This window comes from Nannospalax galili, unplaced genomic scaffold, assembly GCF_000622305.1.
Source record: "Nannospalax galili isolate Female #2095 unplaced genomic scaffold, S.galili_v1.0 scaffold1025, whole genome shotgun sequence".
Lineage (NCBI taxonomy): Eukaryota > Metazoa > Chordata > Mammalia > Rodentia > Spalacidae > Nannospalax > Nannospalax galili.
This window is the reverse complement of record NW_008353598.1, coordinates 173,142-190,273: the sequence shown is the minus strand read 5'-3', so window position 1 is coordinate 190,273 and position 17,132 is coordinate 173,142. Positions and strand designations below refer to the sequence as shown.

Here is a 17,132-nt window from a genome sequence, read left to right as displayed (position 1 = left end):
AAATTGGAGCCAAGTTTGGAGAACTTTTTTTTTTGTAATTTAGTAGCTCTACTGTATATGATTTTGTGAGGGGATGTTTTTATGGAGACTAATATTAATTATAAGATGATTATGTCTGTGTGGAGATGCCTTGAGATGATAGCTTGAAAGAGTCACAAAATAAAATGAAGCCATAAGAAATGTAATATTTGATGCTGATGCACAGATGGTAATTGGTGCAGATGCAGGAGAGATTGGGCTAGATCAGAGGTAAGCAAACTGCAGGCCTTGGGCAAATATGGCCATTGGCTTTTCTTTTCTTCTTTTTTTTGTAAGTTGTTTTATTGGGGCACAGCCCTGTGTATGTATTTGCATGTCATCTACAGCTTTTATTTTGCAAGAGTAGTGTTTAATAAACACAGCCCAGGTTGCATGTTCCATAAAACCTGAAGTATTTACAGTTTGTTCCTCTATAGAACTGATTGGCTAATCTCTGAACTAAGTTAACAGAGCAAACCCAAGAAAGACTTAAAAACAGGAAAGCAACAGGGAGATTGTTTAGTATGTACTGGACACAGGTGAAACACTATTGTTTGCTAGAAACTATTTTGTTCCTTTAAAATGCAAGGCTATAAGTGGGGCTTGGTGGCACACACCTTTGAGCTCAGCACTCAGCAGTCAGAGGCAAGCAGATCTAAGGCCAGTCTGGTCTACATAGTGAGTTCCAGATACAGGGAGACACTGCCTCAAAAAAAAAAAAAAGGCAAGGATATAGAGATTACTTTTTTCTTTGGATGTCTGCACATCATCATTGTACAAAAACAGGAAATGGAATCTATACCCCTGACTCTACCAACCCCTGATGACTTCTATACATTATATGGTTTCTTCATATTAAGCAACTGTTAATTTTATTTATTTTGTGTGTGTGTGCATGTGCGTGTGCATGCATGTATGCATGAGGAGTGCTGAGGTCAGAAGACAACTTGGAGGAGTAGGTTCTCTCCTACCATGTGGGTTGGAGGGATTGAACTCAGGCTGTCAGGTGCCTTTATGCCCTTTACCATCTTGTAGGCCCACAAATGTCAGTTTATAGTCTTTGATTTGACAAAATAAAAGATGACTAGAATGACATAGTTCTTAACTAAGTAGAGCATTATCTAAGAATATAATCTGAGCCCAGTGGTGTCGCAAGCCTTTAGTCCCAGCACTCAGGAGGCAGAGGCTGGTGGATCTCAGAGATCCAGGCCAATCTGGCATACATAGCAAGTTCCAGGCCAGCTGGGGCTACAGGGAGACCCTGTCTCAAAGAGATAAAAAAAAATTAAATAAAAAATAAAGAATGTAATCTATCAGAGCCACACATATAGCATGTGCTGTGCATGTGTGTTCATACACATTGACACTTCCAACTGAAAATGTTTAGGCTCAAATACTATTGATTTCTTGCTCATTGAGGTTCAGTGAGAATATAAGTTTGGTCAGTGATCCTTCACGCAACTATGCAGGAATCCAGGCTCTTCCTTCTGTGGTCCCAGCATCTTTAATTTGTTGATACTTGACTTCCTTTGTTCATCTGTGTCAAGTCCCATAAGTAAAAAGAACATGAAAGATAGTGAGTTTTATGGTGTGGTCCTTGAGTGCATATAATGTGCACTTAGGTTCTTGTATGGAATGCATAGCCTTCACCTGCAAGAAATGTAGAAAAATAAGGAAGAGGAAATGGGCTAGGTGTCTAGTCAGCCAGAGTTATTAGTCATAAAAACCACCTTGTTTTGAATACAGTCAGAAATTGGTGACAAATAGGAGCCCTCCTTTCTTGTCTGTTTTTCCCCTTTCTTCCCTGGAAACTGTGAATCACTGATAACTAATCTTGGCTGAAATTTAGGGAGAAGAATTACAGTGTTACTCAGGATGAAGTTTGATACGTATCTTAATTTGGTATGATGTGCTATATGTCAAAGATAGATGTAGTAAGTTCTTAAGAGAACTATTCTGTTACTAACTTAATGCCTTGAACAACTACTTCCGTTTCTTCTACTTCTGGGTAAGAGGTGGGATTGTACTTCCTGACACAGCCGGGGTTGGCTAGAGCCCTCTGGCCTGTTTTCTCTGATAAGATATTAGCAGAAGTGACCTATGTCAAACCTCACCAAGAGCTTTACCCATGAATGCACAGTTTGGAGGAGCTGAACTACTAGGATTTGCAAGTTCTCTTTAAAGATTTATTTTATTTTATATGTATGCATGTTTTGTCTGCATGTATTGGTCCCCTTGTGTGCAATGCCAATAGTGGCCAGAAGAGGGCATCAGATTCCCCCTGGAACTGGAGTTACCGATGGTAGTTAGCCACTATGTAGATGCTGGGAACCGAACCCAGGTCCTCTGGAAGAGCAGCTAGTGCTCTTAACTGAGCCATCTCTGCAGCCCCTGATTTGCAAATTCTTTAAAAGCCCTTAGGGCAACTGATTTTGTGATTTGAAAACTATAAATCATACCTGTATTTATATTCTTATATTAGATGATGGCATCAATCCATAAATAGGCATAAAATTAATTCATGTATGGTCATAGAATAATGAAGCTAGCTTTTATGTTTGACTTATGGAAACAAATACTTCAAAATTATCACATGGCATAGAAAGTTTAACTGTATTAAATTTAAATAATAGGACTAGATGTGGGAAACAGGGAGGTGTAACAGGCATCAACTGACACAGAAGACTCTGCTGAGCTTATAGTTCAGTTGGTGAAATGCAGCACATCCTACTGCCTTGAGCTGCTAACAGCTGATTTCGGGGAGGGGGTCACCAGGTGTTTCTCAGGGGTTGTTTCTGCTTTGAATTGGCTCTCTAAAAATTTTTACAGAAATAATAATCACAGTGATAATTAGTTCAGTTATTTGATGGTGATTCAACTTTACAGGTATATCCATTCTAAGGAATGAAATTTTTATATTTGGAGATAAATCATCTGTTTTGTTTTGAGACAGGGATTCACTATGTAGCACTGGCTGACCTAGAGGTCACTGTGTAGACCAGGCTGGCCTCAAACTCAAAGAGATCTTCCTGCTTCTGCTTCTTGAGTTCTGAGATTAGAGCACACCCCCACCCCCACATCTGGGTGTTTGTTGTTTTGAGACAAGATCACACTATGTTGTTCAGGCTAGCCTTGACCTCACAATCTTCCAGCTCTGTGCCTTCAATATTGGTATGCGTATTGGGATTACAGGTGCACTACCGTGCCTGACTGACTTACCAATTCTTGACCTGATAAATTTATCTTGACCTGACATATTTTTGGTTTTTTATTCAAGATGAGTGACATATTCAAGATGAGTGACATTCCCAAATCTTAATGAGTAGGGAACTCATTCTGTTCCTTCCAAGGTATTCTCAGAGATAAACTATTGTGTCTGATTGACTTACCAATTCTTGGCCTGATAAATTTATCTTGACCTGACATATTTTTGATTTTTTTAATCAAGATGAGAGTCATATTATATTCCCAAATCTTAATGAGTGGGGAACTTGTTCTGTTCCTTCCAAGGTATTCTCGGAGATCCCTTTCAAATGATTTTCTTTTTATTTATTTATTTTTATTTTATGTGTGTATTGCTTACCTGTGTGTAAGTGCACCTGTGTCATGTTATGCCCATGGAGGTCAGAAGAGGGCATCGAATCCCCTGGAGCCAGGGTTATGGACAGTTCTGAGCCACCATGTGGGTACTGGGATTCGAACCCGAGTCCACTGAAGGAGCAGCCAGTGTTCTTAACCACTGAGCCATCTCTCCAGCCCTTCAGATGATTCTCTTTAAAGAGGAAACCTGGTCACTCTCCTTTGTTCTGATAGACATGCTACTGAAAGACTTGAGAAAGTATACTTGGTTGAGAATGATTTGGTCCCTAATTTTTCTTTCTTTTTTGACTGTCTGGTTTTCTTTTGATGAAACTATTTCCAAGATGGTGACCTGAGGGTTCTTAAAATGGAGGGAAATTATGTTCCTACAGTTGCTTATTGGGTCAGGTGAGTCAGGAATATGTGACTAGCACATGGTGGATGGACATTTAGGTAGAATTCTTTTTAAAAATTTTATTATGTGTATGAGCATTTTAGATGCATGTATGTCAGTGCACTACATGCATACAGTGCCCATGAAGTCCAAATCCCCTGGAACTAGATGTACAAATGGTTGTAGGCCAACATGTGGGTGATAGCAACTGAACTGAGGTCCTCTGCAAGAGCAGCACGTGCTCTTAACCACTGAGTCATTTCTTCAGCTCTAGGTAGAATTCTTAAAATAGGGGAAGAATGAAATTGGTTCTGAGATACATGACCAACTCTGTGTATGTGTGTACACACACATGTATTTGTATGAGTGTGTGCTGAGGCCAAAGGACAGCCTTGGGTGTCATTCATCAGGTATGATTTTTCTTATTGGCTGGGGCTGGGATTCCAACTTGATTAGGCTATGCTGGCTAGCCATTTAGCCATCGAGATCCCTTTATCTCTGTCTTCAAGAACCATCAGTCCTAGTTTTGTTGTTTTTTTTTTAAAGTGACCTCTACAGACTGAACTTGTACTTGCAAGGCAAGCACTTTATAGGCTGAGCTGTCTTCCCAACTCAGAGAGTGGCTAACTTTTAATAACCTCCTGAGGGAAGGATGCCCTTTTCCTGTACACGACTTTATCTTCATAGTAATGGTACTTCAAGGACATTGTTTTCTATATGAAGGGTGGAACTGAACTTCTAGCTAACTTTGGAACCAATACTGTTAATCCTTTTTGGTATACAAATTCTGCAGTGTGAACTCTTTACCCTTACCTACTAAGGAAGAAAAGGCTTGAGGGACGTTGATATCCTATCCGAACTCTTCTTGGTGAGAATTGCTCATCACTTTGAACACTGTTTCTTTGAGCCCAAGTGTACTGAATAGTTTTGTGAAAGTCATGGTTGAAGGGCTTATTTCCTGTTTCCTCTGTAAACCTAAAACATTTAGTCTTAACTTTTGTGGAGTTTTACAACTTTTAGAAATGTTCCTACAATGTGGAACATTTGTGGACATACTGAAGTGGAAAAATTCTTGTGAGTGATATTGTTGAACAAAATGCAGAAGCCCAATTTTATGCCTGTTATTTGCTGTCAGTCTGTGCATTATAAATAACCCTGACACACCTCCCCGTACACAATTTGACATGCCCTGTCAAGTTTTAAAATAAGTAAAAGATTGCAAGACATTTAATTTAGTGTTATTGATAGAAGAGAAAAACTGGCAACAGCTCAAATCCTGGACAGCATGAGATTGGTCGTGTGATTTCTCCTATCATGTCTATTTAAAAAAGAATTTAATGCTTTGACATGAACCAGTTACTACTCAGTTTATGTCTGTTTTTTTGGCTTTTGAGACAGGGTCTTCCTGTAGCCCCAGCTGGCCTGGAACTCACTATGTAGACCAGGCTGGCCTAGATCTCATAGAGCTCTGCCTGCCTCTGCTGGGACTAAAGACATGTGCCACCATGCCCAGCTCTCAGTTTATATCTTTAACATTTTAAGAAATCATCTTTTATGTACTTTGGAAAAGTGAGATTATGTAACAAAATTCTATTAATTGAATTTAATGATCACGTTTATAAGGCACAGAACTTCCGTAGTCCTCTAGTTATACTAATAGGCTTAGGGTTTCAGGGCCCTGTGTTCACATTTGCTTATTCCAAATTCTCTCCCTCCACATACCACCCCTGCCCCCAGACATATATTTAATTTTCTGTCTTCTTTCTTTCTTTCTTTCTTTCTTTCTTTCTTTCTTTCTTTCTTTCTTTCTTTCTTTCTTTCTTTCTTTCTTTCTTTCTTTCTTTCTTTCTTTCTTTCTTCTTTCTTTCTTTCTTTCTTTCTATTTCTTTTAGTTAGCATACAAAGTAGTGGGTTTTATTGGGGCATTTTCATTTTCATATAATTGCATCATTGTACCTTGTTCTTTCTTGCCCCTCCACTACCCACTCCTATCGCCCACATACCACATTCTATTAAATTATTTGCTTTTAACAAGCAGAGAGGTACATTTAGTAATTCTTAAAATGAATAAATGCTTTTTGAAATTTAAATATTCAGCTTCAATGCATTTTTAATTAATTTATTTTGATTATTTATTATTTATTTTATGCGTATGCATGTATTGCCTGTGTGTAGGTAAGTGCGCCCATGTCATGCAATGCCCACGGAGGACAGAAGAGGCTGTTGGATCCCCTGGAACTTGAGTTAGGACAGTTGTTAGCTGCCATGTGGGTGCTGGGATTCTAACCCACGTCTTCTGCAAAAACAACCAGTGTTCTTAACTGCTGAGCCATCTTTCCAGCCACTCAATGCATTTTATAATAGAAGATTATCAATGCTAGTTTATGGGGCTGGCAAGAAGGCTCAGCAGGTAAAAGCACTGCTGCCAAGCCTGACATGAGTTAGACCCGAGTTAGATCCCTGGGACCCATGTGGTAGAAGGAGAGGACAGATTCCTTCAAGTTGTCCTCTGACCTCTACATGCCACCATGGCCTGCACACCCACATACATACACATACACAATAAATAAATGTAGTAAAAATGCCAATTTGTGCTTCATAAAAGCATTCATGAATAGCCTAGTCAATAAACTTTTTCATTGATTACTTTTAGCTAAGAGTCATCTGGTAAAAAGACCAATTTATGTGTTCCCGGAGTATATAAATCATGCAGTCCTCATTTTGGGATTCAGACACTGAATACATGGTAGTGTGTGCCTGTGTGTGTGCATGCATATGTGTGCACATGCTGTTGGTGTAAATACTGGAGCTTTTCTTGCCCCCATCAGAAGCTGGTTTCAGGATGCACAGCCAGAAATACCAAACACCGTTAGGCTTCGTAGTTCTGTTCTTCTGATTTTATTGTGGTTGCTGACATTTGAATCCAGTGAGAAGTTTACAAATTGGGAAAATAAGATCTGTTCTTAATTCAGAAATGTATAGGTCACACGTAGCGTCTTATCCTCCCCACCTGATATTTATTCAGAACAGCACTGTGCCATGTGACTGACACTGAAAACTGAAAGGGAGACATCAGATCAAGTGAATGTATATCTTTATGACTTGTAGTTCCTTCTTAGTTTGAACCTCTCTTAAACACTTCAATTTGTTTAAAAGCATAATAAAAATTTAGTTATTTGTAAAAAGCCTTGGAGCTGAAATATTTTAAAGCTCTGTTATTATTTCTATTTATTTTATCTGTCTGAGTGTATTGCCTGCATGTATGTAAGTGCCCCCATGTCCTGCAATGCCTACAGAGATACGAGGGCTTCAGATCCTCTGGAACTGGAGTTAGGGACAGTTGTCAGCTGTCATGTGGGTGCTGGGAATCAAACCCGAGTCCTCTGCAAGAACAACCAGTGCTCTTAACTGCTGAACCATCTCTAGCCCCATTCGTTATTTTTGTGTGTATGTGTGCGTGTGTGAGAGAGAGATAATATTGCATATATGATTGTGTATATGCCATGGTGTGCATGTGGAGGTCAGAGGAAAACTTTGTGGCGTTCTCCTCTTCCAGCTTTATGTGGGATTCAGGGATCAAACTCTAGTTTGTTACCCACTAAGCCATCTCTCCATCCCAGATTTGAAATCGTTTCTGGGCATTTTAAAAGTTTTCTGTTAAGTATACGGTTCAGTGGTTTATTTATGACATTGTATAACCATCAGCAAAATCAAACTCTAGAATATCTCATTACCACCTAAAACATCATTGTAGTTAGCAGTTCCTTTCTGTTCTCGTCATCTCTATCCTTTCCCAGACAAATCACTAATGTACTTTCTTTCTCTATAAATTTGCTTGTTCCAGGACTTTTATGTACATATTATCATCGTAGTCTTTTGTGACTGGCTTCTTCCTCTGCGTATTTTTTTTTTTTTTTGCAGTTGCAACTCAGAGAGATCCACCTGCTTCTGCCTCCCGAGTGCTGTGATTAAAGGCATGAGCCACCAGGCCTAGCAATAGCTGTATTTCTAATAAAACAATATTTCATTGTTTTTTGTGCTCAAGAGTGTTCTGTTGTATACATGTACCAAATTTGTTGCCTATTTACCAGATGATGGACATGGGGTTTCTTTTTTCTATTTTTTGGCTATTGTAAATAATGCTTCTGTTAAGATCATGCGCATTTTCAAAAATAAATTTCTGTGTGGTTGTGTATTTTCATTTTCATTTCTGTTAGTAGATGCTTAGGTGCAGAACTGCTGGGTCATCTGACATCTTAGTTTCCTTGGACTGCCATAGAAAACTATGGCATTATAGAATGTATAGTTCAAACAAAAGAAACTCACTTTCTCCCTCTTCTGGAGGGTGGAAGCTCCAAGATCAAGGTTCTGTCAGAGTTGCTTTATTGTGAGAGCACTAACTACCTGGTAGCATTACCATCTCCTGTGTCCTGTCAGGAGTGGCTGGAGTGAGAGCTTTCTGGAATCTATTCTTCTCAGAAGGGCAGTGGTTCTGTTGAATAAGTGCTCCACCCTTACTTGTACTGTCGCTTAACCCTAATCTCCTCCTTAGAGACCTTGTCTCCACAGAGTCACTTATGGGACGTGGAAGGCTTCAATATATGAGGTTTTTATGGGGGAGGGGGGTTATTATGCAGTTTGGCAAATAGAGACTTTGTTTATATTGTGAGGAACTTCCAACAGGATATCACTTCAACTTCTAGTAACATTTCCCCGTTTCACTTTGGAAATGGCCCTTGGTTAAGACAGGAATAAAATAGGAGCGAGCAAGGGGAATTCCCTGAGTCTCCCTTCATCTTTAACTCATCTGTGGGGCCTGTATGGTCTCTCTGGTAATGTTCTTAGAAAAGGGGTCCTTCTAGGAGTGAAAAGGACACTGTTATGAATTATTTTGGGACAACAAGCATAAATTAGGACTGTATAGGAGAGAATTAAGATGAATGGTTTCATTGTCAACCAACAGGAAGGAAAATCTATTGCCAGACATAGCTTCCCCTTTCTCTCTTTGATGAGAGTCCCTGGGAGTAGAGGAGATGGGTGTCAGCAGTGACTTCACTCACAGGGATTTCACCTCCACCCCTCATTGTACTACTCCTTTCCTTAAATAAAAAAAAAAAAAAAAAAGGATCTTTGAAAGAGAGTGGTAGATCAGCTAATGTTGTAAATCCCCACAGTTAGGGCTTGTTCATGTGAAAATTGTGGTTCAAATTAAGGGGTGACCTGTGAATTTTCTAATATTTATTTGAGTTAAATGGTTTATTTCTTCCAGGAAACAACAAATCATTTCAACTTCAAAGCATCTGAGACTACAAACCTGTTACTAGACTAGAAGCAATCAGATCAATGATTGATTGGAAGAAAATAAAATGGCAGACATTTAAAGTTAATATCCAGGATGAATGATGATAATTCAGATAAAACAGAAGATAAATTGCATTACATATTTATCAGTGATAAAAATGGAGATACATCTGAATACAACAAAAAATCGTCATCTTCACAGAAACTTTCAACCAATCACATGAATAGGAATTCTTCCAACCCAGAAGCCATGGTGGTTGATTATGAAATGGATCCTGTTGTGGACAGTGATGAAAATAGTTCATCAAACCATCAGTGTGTTGTAGTACTAGATCACCAAGAGTCTTCAAGTGATTTCATTAGTAAGCCAGTGTTTGCAAGGCATCACGATCTCACCTGTCAGTGTTCTGCACTTGTCAATGCAGAGAAGCCAGACTATCTGCAGAGTAACTTTCATTCCCTAGAGGCAGTCCAGGACCAGAGTTGTGAGCCCTCTCTGCCTCGGGTGTGGAAGCCTGATGATGATTTAGAACGTACAGACTATCCTGCAGCTTTGGAGCTAAACCAAATATTTGACAAAGTAGACAAAATGAACAGTACCTTTATAGCACACCATGCTATTGAGCATAGTCAGTCCCTGCATACTCTGGGAAGTCCACAGCTAAACAATGCAAGTAGTGGAAATACATCATTATCCTGTTCCACTTGGACATCAACCCATTCCTCAAATATACATGTGAGAGAAATTAATTATAACAGAGAGAGTTTTGAAAGCCTTCTGGCCACACCATCACAGGTCCAAAACATAACCTACATAGCATTTTCTGATGTGCCTATGCAAACTGACCTTCCAGATCATGGAGATAAGTGTCAGTATTCTTTAGGAGAGGTCACCAAAGACTACACAAATGGGACACAGCAAAGAGTAGTTGAAGAAAAAGAGAGAGAAGATGTGACACTAGTTTCTGATGACATGGAGGTCCCCCATGGATCTGTATTACAAGAGTCCTATTGTGTATCTAAAGATGAGTCAAATAGTGAGACACATTCACAAAGCTCATATGGGCAAAAGGAAATGGGCCCAAGTCTAAGAGAAACAGTGCCCAATTGTCGTGTTGATGATGAATGCCCTTTTCTATTGCCAGCTTTTGATAAAAGTAAAACCAAAGCCCTGGACTCCGAGCATGAAGTCACATCAACCGGAGATCCACACATCACTTCTCATGACAAGGGTTCAGAATTGCAAAGTAGTACCGTAGAACAGATCCTAAGTAGCTCCCTGGGGCAGAGGGTTTCTTCATTTGAGATGGCTTGGGATGCAAGTGGTAGAGTCATTAGCACAAATAATACAGTTTGCATGCCAAACCCAGTTCTGCAATCCCCAAATGTAAGCTTTACACTTCCACCTGTTGAAGCAACAGAGACATGCAATCAGGTGGACAAAGGTCCCAGAGAGGCTAAACATGTACCCAGCTTGAATGGAGCACCCATGAACATAGCAAAGCCTAGTCTGGGAAAATCAGCGACCAAAACAAATACCTCAGCAGGCAGCAAAGTTAGGAAAACAGAAATTATAAGCTACCCAAGACCAAACTTTAAGAACATTAAAGCCAAAGTTATATCTAGACCAGTGTTGCAGCCCAAAGATGAAGCCCTAACAAAGGTCACGCCGAAACCTCACGTGACTGGGGCCTCATCACCAGCTCCAGTGCCTTCTTCGAGACAGTTGACAGTTGTGAGCAAAACACCAAGATCTGACTTTAATGCAGACAAAAAAGCAGAAATCCTAATTAACAAGACTCATAAGCAACAGTTTAATAAACTCATTACCAGCCAGGCTGTGCATGTTACAACGCGTTCTAAAAATGCTCCACACCGGCTTCCAAGAACAACATCTGCCACGAAATCGAATCAGGAGGATGCTGACAAGACACGTTCTCATCCTGCAGGAGAGACTAGGTCTGTAGCTGCCTTTATCCAGAAGATCAAAGGAATTCTCCCAGGTAAAATGAAAAGTTCAGACTCTTTAGAAACAACGTATGTTTCCAACATCGATGGGATTAGCCCTGCAAAGGGTGAAAAAGACAGTGAGGCACCAGTGGAAAAGCGAGAGCTGGAAAAGGAAGCCGTGCATGAGACTTTTGAATATGAGTCTCTTTTTGTGGTAAGTGAAAGTTTCTGCCTGCTTCTGGGAGTGGTGAAGAAATTGGGATGCATTAGCAATTTGTTATTCATTAATAGCTAAATATCTCCAGTTGGCTCATAATTCGTATTCAGGTGTTAATTCTTTGCCTTCTCAGCCAGTATAGACTGTTAAAAGGTCAGAAATGAACCAAACTTGTATATTTTAAGACCTCAATTTCAGTATTTTCTTTACTATGAGTGTTCGTTCCTTTTGTTAAGTTAATATTTTAGTATATTTAGATATTTGAAATGAAGTATCTGACATAATCCAGTTGTATTTTAGTTTTCTGGGGGAAAAAGGGTTTATAAGCTTTCAAATCTACTGGATCCATTTAGGAAATAGCTATAGAGTACTGGTAAACATCAGCATAAAAATAACTCCTGGCCTCTTGTTGAGGATGTAGCTCCAGGAAGCAGAGCCCTGTCTTGTGAACAGTATTCTTCAGTCTGCCTCTGACCAGCTGTGTGATATGGGGCAATTAATTTTTCTGTAGTCAGAAGTTGAAAGGATTGGATTACTGGATATCTAAAGTCTCTTGCAACCCATTTACTTTGCTTTCTAGTGCATTAAATAAAATCCATTTTATTCATAGTTTTTTTTTTAAAGCTGTATGTCTTTAGTAGCACCTGTGAAATCCTGAGAAGCCTAGATAGATTCATTTAAAACAAAATTAAAACTTATATGCAATTCAAAGATTATTTTCTTTAAACATGCACATGTTTTTGATAATTTTATGATGAAACTAGTTTTCTGGAGTTTTTAAAGCTTTTGCCAAGCTACTGTTGGTTCTGTGTATGTGTCCTCAGCTCTATTTTTGGCAGTAGAGATGTGTATTTTCAGCCCCACACAGACTGTCCTTGGGTGCTTGTCCTTAGGACCAGGCATGGAGCTGGGTGCAGGGGAGGAAGAAATATGTAACACAGACAGCCTGTCCTTTGGGGACTCCTGTTAGAACCTTGAAACCTGCAGCTTAGTTAAGTACATGAGGCTATTTTACACGTTTCTAGGGCATACAAGGGACTTCATAGGGAACTGTCAGGTCCTTCTAGGCGATAAGAAAGACTGAAGATACTCTTGACCTGGGTCAATTTATAGATGTTTTGGCTTTAATAACTCTTTTAGTAAAGATGGAATCCCACAGGGATTTTCTCAGAAATAGGTTTGTGCATTGTTTCGGGACTCAGATTTTTCAAGTTCTTTTTGTGACCAACTGAGGAAATGGGTCATTTCTAACTATAATATTTTAGCAAATTAATCTCAGTGGCCTTAAATTCTGATCAGGAGTCTTAGTTTTGTGCTGGTAGATATGTATATAAACAAGGCATTTTTTTTCTCCTTGATTTATATGAGATTTGTTGTTGACAGGGTGTCAGTGTAGAGCCAGGATGGCGTTGAACTTACTCTGATAGTTGACCTTGAATTTGAGATCCTCCTGCTTTGGCATCCAGTATGCTGGGATAATAGGCATTTCATCACTATGCATGGTTTTATGGGAGACCTTTACTGCCTATCAATCCCCAACTACCAGAAAAACTAGCATTAAGTTTCTTTTTACATCAGTCTTGAATATAAATTGATTATATGGTTTTGAAACTAGAGGGTTTTTTTTTTTCCAGATTTGGTCTTAGCCTATATTTCCAATTGGCAATTTCTGGCCCCTGGCGTGGTATTGAGGTGAGGCCATAGAATCATCAGGTTGCAGTGGATTCCAGTACATTGAGTCTTGGTAATGTTTCAGTGAGAGTTCAGAATGAGATCTGGAGTATTTTTGTGAGGATGTGGAATGCCCCAATTTCAGACTGGCTCTTTCACGTACCTGCTGGTATAAAGAATGATGCTTCTAAACCATGTCTGAAGTACACTGTGCCTTCCAGTTTGTCTAGTTCAACTTTCGCACATTTTCCATTGCCTCAGGGAGGTAATGAAGAAGAAGGCAGACCATGATCCCTACAAGCTGAGGCTTCCTATAGATGCTGAACATGTGAACCCATGTTGCATTTTTTGTTGGTCATTTCAACAGTACCCAAAGACTCTACCTGCTGTGGAGGGATGGTGATTTTCAGTTACTCTTAGTCTTTTATTATTTTATATTACCTGCATGTAGGTAAGTGCACCCATGTCGTGCAATGCCCGTAGAGGTCAGAAGAGGCCATCGGATCCCCTGGGACTGGCGTTATAGACTGTTGTTAGCTGCCATGTGGGTGCTGGGATTTGAACCTGGGTCTTCTGCAGGAACAACCAGTGTTCTTAACCTCTGAGCCATCTCTCCAGCACCAATTTTCAGTTACTCTTAGTCTTAAGCTAAATTAATTTACTTAAGGTTGCCTACTGCCTCATGGTTATCTGGTGGTCAGGGTTTATCTCAAATTAGAGAGGTTTTTATTTGGGGGAAGGAATTTGATTTTAGTTTGCTATTGAGGGTTAACTATAATCACCCATTGCAGAGGTTCTATGATCAAGACAGCATGTTCAATAAAGGGAGTGGTGTTAGTAAAAGAAAGGAGTGGCTCAGATACCATCTATATAGACTGTCTTTTAATTGTACCAGTAATGCTCAGGGTTTACTACATGGTTGTTTATTCTTCCAGAAACAACAGGGAATTGTTATCCACATGTTATTGCTTTAGAGAGGTTTTTAAAATTCACACATGTTAAATAGAAAGATGAACATTGAAATTCAGATCCCTTGTAAAGGACTTCAAAATTTTGCAGAATTTTGGCTCTAAGGGAAAAGTAAATGATTTGCTGAAGATTCACTTTCCTGTGTTAATGAGAAGTTGAGTTTTCTTTTTAAAAGAAAGTTTCTCTAGGGAATAAGCCAGTTTTAAGTTAGAAGTTCCATGTTAAGTAGTTAAAGAGAAGATCCATGTGTTTGTGCAGTCTCTCATTATTTTTGACCAATTCTGTGTTTGCTCTCTGGTGCCAAGGTGACGGCCTATTGGAGTAGTGCTGAGTCCCTTGTCTGTGGATTCCACAGCCATCTAAGAGCATGAATTTTGGATAGTTTCAAATTTGTAGCTCCATCAAACCCTGGCAAAGTGATCTCTCTATGAGGCACAGTTTTTCTTTATGTAAAGGAAGAAGGAATTTGTAGTTTACAATGTTGCAATTTGTATTTTGAGTAGGATTCAGGCTTCTGTTTCCTTATCTGTACAATGGGGGCATTTATTGAACACCTACTGTGTGTGCTACACATGAGATGGTGCTTATGCCTGGTGCAGTGGAGACTGAGAAACTAAGTTATCCGAGCATGCCAAGTACTCAGGTCAAAGTGTGGATGAGTGGCTGTGTTGTGGGAGAGGACAGGGGTGATGGCACTGGGGAGGATTATCAAGGATGGCTTCTGAGGGGAATGCCATTTAGTCACTTGCCAGAATTTACTTGACATGCAGTCTGGATGGAGGATCCACAAAATATAAAGCTGGAGATACTGGGAAAGCTACTCTGATGTAGGGGGCGCCAAGTAGAAGTTGTGATGGGACCCTGGGATGCCGAACCATGAGCAAGCAGGGAGTGGAAGAGGAGCTGATGGGACCAGAATGGCCCTGAGGACATGATTTCAGTAATCCTTGTGAGAAAATGCTGACTTTTATACAAAGGCAGATAGAAAAGTGGGGCTTAAGAGGTAAGAAAGAAGCAAAGCGCAAGGAGCTTTTATTGTTTAAGATGGGTACTGGGTATGTTAAGAGATCAATTCTGAGTTGGATAGTTAAGTTTAATTTTTGAAAGTGTTTTGTGGTCTTTTTAAAAAATATTTAATTATTTTTATTTTATGTGTATGAGTGTTATACCTTCATGTAGGTAAGTGCACCCATGTGGTGCAATGCCTACGAGGACAGAAGAGGCTGCCGGATCCCCTGGAACTGGAGTTATGGACAGTTGTTAGCTGTCATGCGGATTCTGGGATTCGAACCTGGGTCTTCTGCAAGAACAGTGTTCTTAACTGCTGAGCCATCTCTTCAGCGCCCATTTTGTGGTCTTCTATAACATGGAGTATTAGTAATGTTATAGGGTTATTAGGCAGATGAAATGAGTTGATACATGTGTTTAGAATTGAGAACTCCCCTAGATCCAGCCATACCTGTCCTGGATTTATACTTGGAAGAATCTAAGTCAGCTTACCACAGAGATACCCAAACACCTATGTATATTGTTATTTTGTAACAACAACAATAAAAATTCTTTTTTTCTTTTTTGGTCTTTTTGAGACAGGGTCTCCCTGCAGCCCCAGCTGCCCTGGAACTCACTATGTAGAGCAGGCTGGCCCTTGAACTCCCTAGTGTTGGGGTCAAAGATATGTGCCACCGTTCCAGGCAACATCCACGTTTGTTAAGTTTCACTATTCAAAGTAGCCAAGATATGGAACAAGCCTAGATGTCTATCAAGAGATGAATGGATTTTTTTTAAAAAATGGTACAGATAAATAATAAAATTTTTTTGTCTTTATTGAGGCAGGGTCTCCTTGTAGCCCCAGCTGTCCTGGAACTCACTATGTAGACCAGGCTGGCCTCGAACTCACAAAGATCTGCCTGCCTCTGCCTCCCAAGTGCTGGGATTAAAGGCAAAAAATTTATTCAGCCAGAAAGAATGGAATTATGTCACTTTCAGAAAAATAGTTTGAACTAGAAATCTTTGTATTAAGTGAAATAAGCCAGATGCAGAAAAACAAACATACCTGATTTATTTCATATGCAGCATCTGTATGTTTGCTTGTGTGTGTGTACATGTGCATGTGTACCATGAAACTAAAAGAGAGATTATGAGGGAAGAAAAGGTCTAAAGGAAAGGGAGGAGGGGGAACAGAGAGGGACATGGAGAAGACAAAGTATCACACTCGTGTGTTCTAGATTTAAGTATGCATGTGTCAGTATACATGCACATGTGAAAGCATGTGACGTAAGCAGAAGTAGTATTTTGAGGGGAGGAGGAAGGGGGTTGGGAAAGAAGATGGATGAGGGTGATGAGGGGTTAAATAGAAACAAAATATAATCATATATATGTATGAAATTGTCATAAGGCCCATTATTTTGTTGTTAGTTTTGGTTTTTGAGACAGGGTCTCCTTATAGCCCCAGCTGGCCTGGAACTTGCTATGTAGGTGAGGCTGACCTTAGTCTCCAGAGCCCTGGGATCAAAGGTGTGCACCACCTTTGTTGTTTTTAAATTTTTTAATTATTTTATGTGTGTGAGTATTTGCCTGCATGTATGTTAAGTACACCATTAATGTGCAATGCACACAGAGTCCAGAAGAGCGCAGTGTATTCCCTAGAAGTGGAGTTATGGGTTGTTGTTAGCTGCCATGTGGGTGCTGGGAACTGAACCCAGGTCCTCTGCAAGAGTAGCCAGTACTCTTAACTGCTGAGGAATCTCTCCAGCCCATTCTTGAATGTACCAATGTACTGGTGGTAGTTGAAACAGCAGATGAAATATATATGGTGAGGGATGAATAGGAACAAGTTGAGACCCTAGTGAAGACTAGCACTTAAAATTATTGAATAAGGCCGGGTGTGGTGGTGCACCCCTTTAATCCCAGCGCTCTGGAGGCAGAGGGAGACAGATCTCTGTGAGTTTGAGGCCAGCCTGGTCTACATAGCAAATTCCAGGCCAGCTAGGGCTACAGGGAGACCCTGTCTCAAAAAGACAAAAAACAAAACAA

At 39.9% G+C, this 17,132-nt stretch overlaps 1 protein-coding gene across 3 annotated transcripts in view; it reads left to right on the top strand.

The window, feature by feature from the left end:
- The window catches only part of Mtus1 (microtubule associated scaffold protein 1), a 163,550-nt gene that overhangs the window by 39,202 nt on the left and 107,216 nt on the right, over positions 1 to 17,132 (top strand). For all 3 annotated transcript variants that reach the window (XM_029554901.1, XM_008850840.3, XM_029554900.1), the window contains one exon: positions 9,261 to 11,456. In XM_029554901.1, coding sequence (XP_029410761.1) covers positions 9,387 to 11,456 — 2,070 coding nt within the window. In that variant the 5' untranslated portion in view covers positions 9,261 to 9,386. The remainder of the gene's footprint in view (positions 1 to 9,260; positions 11,457 to 17,132) is intronic.